Source organism: Hyla sarda, unplaced genomic scaffold (assembly GCF_029499605.1).
Source record: "Hyla sarda isolate aHylSar1 unplaced genomic scaffold, aHylSar1.hap1 scaffold_2156, whole genome shotgun sequence".
Lineage (NCBI taxonomy): Eukaryota > Metazoa > Chordata > Amphibia > Anura > Hylidae > Hyla > Hyla sarda.
In genome coordinates this window covers 31,437-36,994 of record NW_026608824.1, presented here as the reverse complement: position 1 = coordinate 36,994, position 5,558 = coordinate 31,437, and the positions used below count along the sequence as shown (strand labels likewise).

Below are 5,558 nucleotides of genomic sequence, written 5' to 3'. Positions count from 1 at the left end.
GACACTGCTGGGACATTATATAGTAATGGAGGGGTCTGGTGATGATTAGAAAGGTGACACTGCTGGGACATTATACAGTAATGGAGGGGTCTGGTAATGACGGGAGAGGTGACACTGCTGGGACATTATACAGTAATGGAGGGGTCTGGTGATGACTGGAGAGGTGACACTGCTGGGACATTATACAGTAATGGAGGGGTCTGGTGATGATTAGAGAGGTGACACTGCTGGGACATTATACAGTAATGGAGGGGTCTGGTGATGATTAGAGAGGTGACACTGCTGGGACATTATACAGTAATGGAGGGGTCTGGTGATGACGGTATCATTGTGTGTCAGGTTCCTATAAGGTGTCAGGATGTGGCGGTCTATTTCTCCATGGAGGAGTGGGAGTATGTAGAAGGACACAAGGATCTGTACCAGGACATAGTCATGATGGAGGATCACCGGCCCCTCGCATCACAAGGTAAGAAGAGACATATATATAGATATCACTCTCACTACCTAGTAACATAGAAATCTATCCAGCACTGATGTATTCATTCCCTGTGTGTTCCCTACAGCTGGAGTCATTGATAGAAATCCACCCGAGAGGTGTCCCCGTCCTCTGTATTCCCAGGACTATCCAGAGGGAAATGTCCCAGAGAAGCATCAGGTAGATGAGGCTGATCCTATATCTCTATAGGGGGGTCCTGCAGTCATAGATTTTGGGGGTCTCTGTTGCTCCTCCTGTCTGCTGTATTGTAGTGAATTGTTCTATATGTCACATCAGGGGGGAGATCTGACTAAAAATAAAGTGGAGGATGAAGAAGAGAGGATGAGGGGCCATCACCCGTGTATGAGAGAAGTGAAGGAGGAAATTTCAGGAGGTGTTACCCCAGGTATGTAATAATGCCAGGAGGTGTTACCCCAGGTATGTAATAATGCCTGGAGGTGTTTCCCCAGGTATGTAATAATGCCAGGAGGTGTTACCCCAGGTATGTAATAATTCCAGGAGGTGTTACCCCAGATATATTTACTTACTTTCCAAGTTCTGTATTGGTCATACACCAAGTTTCTGATCTCTCAGGGGCTACAGCATCTAAGACTTTAGTCATTCTGGTCTAAAAAGAAAAGGGTCACACGCCAAGTTACGGTTCTCTCAAGTGCTGTAGCCCCTGAGAGGTTAGTAACTTGACGTGTGACCCTTTTCTCATTAGACCAAAATGACATAAGTCTATGACCAAAAATTCTGAGGAAAGGTATCGTCTGAGCTTCATCTCCAGCAGTTGGGGCCGACCTGTGGCATGGGGGAGGGCAGGTTTGTGAGGCCCCTATACCAGGGACAGAATTATGTAGGCTGCTTATTGATTTTATACAATTTTATTTGTGGTGTGAAATATAAATCTTTCTATCCGTTGTTACAGAAGATTCTGCTAAGGATTCTGAAGAAATCTTGTCCTCCCCGAATGATAAAGTAGAAGATAATGAAACTGTGCAGAGCTCCTCAGGAGACGACCTCTATACCCCTGATCTCCATCCAAGACGTCACAGGAGAAAACGGTCATCTAGTAATCCCCCTCATTATAGGGAACCTTCTCCTGACCCACCACAGGCTGTAACCACAAATACAGACCAGAAAGAGGCGGGAACATTCGATATGATGAGTGTGAAAAAGCGTTTTTTAAGAAGATCGGATCTTTTTACCCCCACACAAATCCAACCAGAAAAGAAGAAATACGCCTTTATATGTTCAGAATGTGGAGAATGTTTTTCATATAATTCGGAGCTGATTAAACACGAGAGAATTCACACAGGAGAGAAGCCGTTTGTATGTTCCGATTGTGGGAAATGTTTTGGCCATAAATCGAGTCTTGTCATACATGAAAGAAGTCATTCGGGAGAGAAGCCGTACACGTGTTCAGCATGTGCAAAATCTTTTGCTCAAAAGTCTGATCTTGCTAGACACGAGTTAAGTCACACCGGAATGAAGCCGTTTGCATGTCTAGAATGTGGGAAATGTTTTTCGCAAAAGTCTGATCTCCTTAGACATGAGGTAGGTCACTCAGGAAAGAAGCCGTATTCGTGTTTGGAATGTGGGAAAAGTTTTACGTATAAATCGGATCTTGTTAAACATGCGAGGAGCCACACGGGAGAGAAGCCGTACCCATGTGGGGAATGCGGGAAATGTTTTCCCCGTAGATCAAGTCTAGTTAGACATGAGAGAACACATACAGGAGAGAAGCCGTATTCATGTTTAGAATGTGGGAAAGGTTTTGTCACCGACGACAACCTAAAGCAGCATGAGATAACTCACACAGGAAAGAAGCCTCTATGATGATCTGCGTGCGGGAAACGTTTTACATGGAAATTGGATTTGGGAATTCACAAAGAAACACCGACCCCGTTAATATACCTGATGCTCCAGAATAATATTGTGTAGAATTAATTACAGATTTATTATGTTTATACCGGGAAGAATAGTTACCTGCCCCATACCTGATTATTTTCATTCTCATACCCCAAAAGGGGGCGTGGCATTGACTTGTCCATGTTTAAAGGGGTACTCCTGTGAAAAATATATTTTATTTTTTTTCTTCAATCAACTGGTGCCAGAAAGTTAAACAGATTTGTAAATTATTTTTCTGTAAAAATCTCAATCCTTCCAGTACTTATCATCTGCTGTATGCTCCACAGGAAGTTGTGTAGTTCTTTCCAGTCTGACCACAGCTCTCTCTGCTGACACCTCTGTCCATGTCAGGAACTGTCCAGAGCAGCATATGTTTGCTATGGGGATTTGCTCCTGCTTTGGGCAGTTCCTGACATGGACAGAGGTGTCAGCAGAGAGCACTGTGGTCAGACAGAAAAGAAATTCAAACAGAAAATAACTTCCTGTGGAGCATACAGCAGCTGATAAGTACTGGAAGAATTAAGATTTTTAAATAGAAGAAATTTACAAATTTGTTTAACTTTCTGGCACCAGTTGATTTAACAAAAAAATAAATAAAAAAAAAAATTTTTCCACTGGAGTTCCCCTTTAAGCCACATTTACAATAAAAACTGGCGCAAACAAAAACACATGGAACTGGTGTAAAAGTGGTGTTCAAGTGCGGTCCTGTTCATAATATAATGTCGTAATGAATAAAGTCTTCAGCGCCTTCTATTAGTGTTACGTAGATTTTCTCTTTTTCATTCTTCTTCGCTTGAATTCAGAAATATTAGTTTTTTGTTTTTTTTTACGTTTTTCACACACTTATGCGGCTCTAACACTTTATCATCATATTTTATATTTCCCATCTTATCCATTTCCTATTTGTGTAACTTTATACAGAACTCTGTATCTCCGCCCATTTTATGACATCATATATAATTCACATATAGTACAGTACTTCAGGCGCCCCCTGTAGGCCCTTTTGGGTCTCACACATCCAGAATATCACAATGTAATTTTTTTATTTATTTTTTTATTTTACATTTAAAAACCTTTTTGGTGATTTTTATTTTATTTTAATTTTTTTTCTTCTCTCTTGTTTTATTTTATTTGGTATCTGTTGTAACTTTAGAATAAATAGATACCGGGGGAGATCTGGCCCGCGGACGCCCCATTCGGGGTTCACAGTCCTTTTTACGGTACATAATGCGGCCGTCTCCTCTTTCGAGTATAGAGGCTGTCTCTTTACTTACTGACTTATAGTCTAGTTCGGTTTATTGTCGGGGGGGGGGGGGGGGGTGTGAGGTTTAGTTGCGGAAGTTTCTTAAAGGGGTACTCCGCCCCTAGACATCTTATCCCTTATACCCTGTCTGATCTCCTTGCTGCACACGGCGTTCGTTTAGAGTATCTAATGCAGCGCCGGGGGTCCGTGACCTCACGGTCATGCCCCGCTCGTGACGTCATGACCACGCCCCCTCCCATAGACTTGCATTGAGGGGGCGTGACCATGATGTCACAAGCGGGGCATGACCATGACATGCCTACGCCCCACATCGCCAGTCATTCGAAGTTCGCTCAGTGCGCCGGATGTCTGGGGTGCAGCAGCATAGGTCTCAGGGGTCCCCACTGGCGGGACCCCCGCGATCAGACTGCGGGCGGAGTACCCCTTTAAAGGCGTACTTCACTGCCCCAGCATTCGGAACATTTAGTTCCGAACGCTGGGTGCGGGCTGCGGGGGTTTTGATGTCATGGCCACGCCTCCTCAATGCAAGTGCATGGGAGGGGGCGTGGTGGATGCCACGCCCCCTCCCATGCACTTGCATTGAGGGGGCGTGGTCGTGACATCAAGACGCCTGTACCCAGCATTCAGTATATTAGGTTTTTTTTTTCTCTCTCTTTAATGTTCTCTTAAAGATGCCACGCCCCCTCCCATAGACTTGCATTGAGGGGGCGTGGTGTGACATCAGAAGGGGCGTAGCCGCGACTTCAAGACACCCGCACCCAGTGTTCGGGACTAAATGTTCCGAACGCTCGGGCAGTGGAGTACCCCTATAATATTATGTACAGGAATGTTTTTTTTTTTTATAGAGCTTCCCGTGTCTTTAATTGGTGAATCGGGATCGTGTTACTTTCTATTATGCGCTGTGTGTTCCATTATTATTTGGTCTCCGTATTGGTGATTATTGGTTTTCGTTTTCTTGTTACGGGATGTTTAATGGGTTAATGGGGAGGGGGTTGTTTTTCTATGTTTGTATGGAAAATTCTGAAAATGTGAATAAAAAATCTGATGGAAAAAAAAAATAAAAAGCTGATTCAGCACTTATTCAATAGTGATCGATATCACAAATACATTGTAACCGCTGATAATACGACGAAAATCAGCGAAACCGTAACAACGAACGCCACAGGGAATAGTGCCGATCAATTCGTGGTCCTTACCCCACTTATATCCCTCACTATATGGTAAGTGTTTCCCAACCGGGGTTCCCTGAAACCTCGGGGGTTACGCGGGCTCCAGCAGGAAATAAAATTTTTTTTTTTTAAATCTTCCGTCCGGCCTGCGCGTCACGGCGGAAGGGCCCGGGAGGGGTTGAATACAGTGGTGATAGTGCGCCAGATTGTTCCCGGCCCGCCTGATGTTACCTGGCCCCCCTGGATTGTTCCTGCCCCCCCTGGATTGTTCCCGGCCCATATGATGTTACCCGGTCCCCTGCAGAAGGACGGCTCAGCTCAGCTTAATTAAAGCGTACCTGTCAGATTGTAGTTTTGCAACAGCTGGAGGCACGTGATTGGTAAAACTCAGATTTACAGCAATGTTGCTGCAGGCTATGTTCCTCCTACTGTTGCAAAACTACAACTCCCAACATGCCCACACATCATTTGGCTGTGCAGGCATCCTGGGAGTTGTAGTTTGCAACAGCTGGAGTCCCCCTATATTAGATACACACACTGACTTCATTTATTGGTACACATGCACATTTCCACAGATATATCCACATATATATCCACACACACGCACATATATACACGCAGGGACACTTTTTATACAAAAAAATCCTCCATTCAGTCCCCATCTTCAGTCACCAGCTTCTTTCATCATCTGCTCACAGATGCCCCTCCCCCTACTCCTCACAGGCAGCAGGGTACT

General features: G+C 44.5%; 1 protein-coding gene across 1 annotated transcript; it reads left to right on the top strand.

Moving 5' to 3' along the window:
* The first annotated feature begins 317 nt into the window (after positions 1-317).
* LOC130319706 (zinc finger protein 501-like) lies at positions 318-2,645 on the top strand. The gene is made up of 4 exons (XM_056552969.1): positions 318-466; positions 564-655; positions 773-881; positions 1,407-2,645. Exons 1-4 carry the CDS (start codon positions 379-381, stop codon positions 2,315-2,317), a joined length of 1,200 nt encoding a protein of 399 aa, XP_056408944.1. The 5' UTR covers positions 318-378; the 3' UTR covers positions 2,318-2,645.
* The last annotated feature ends 2,913 nt before the right edge of the window (positions 2,646-5,558 follow it).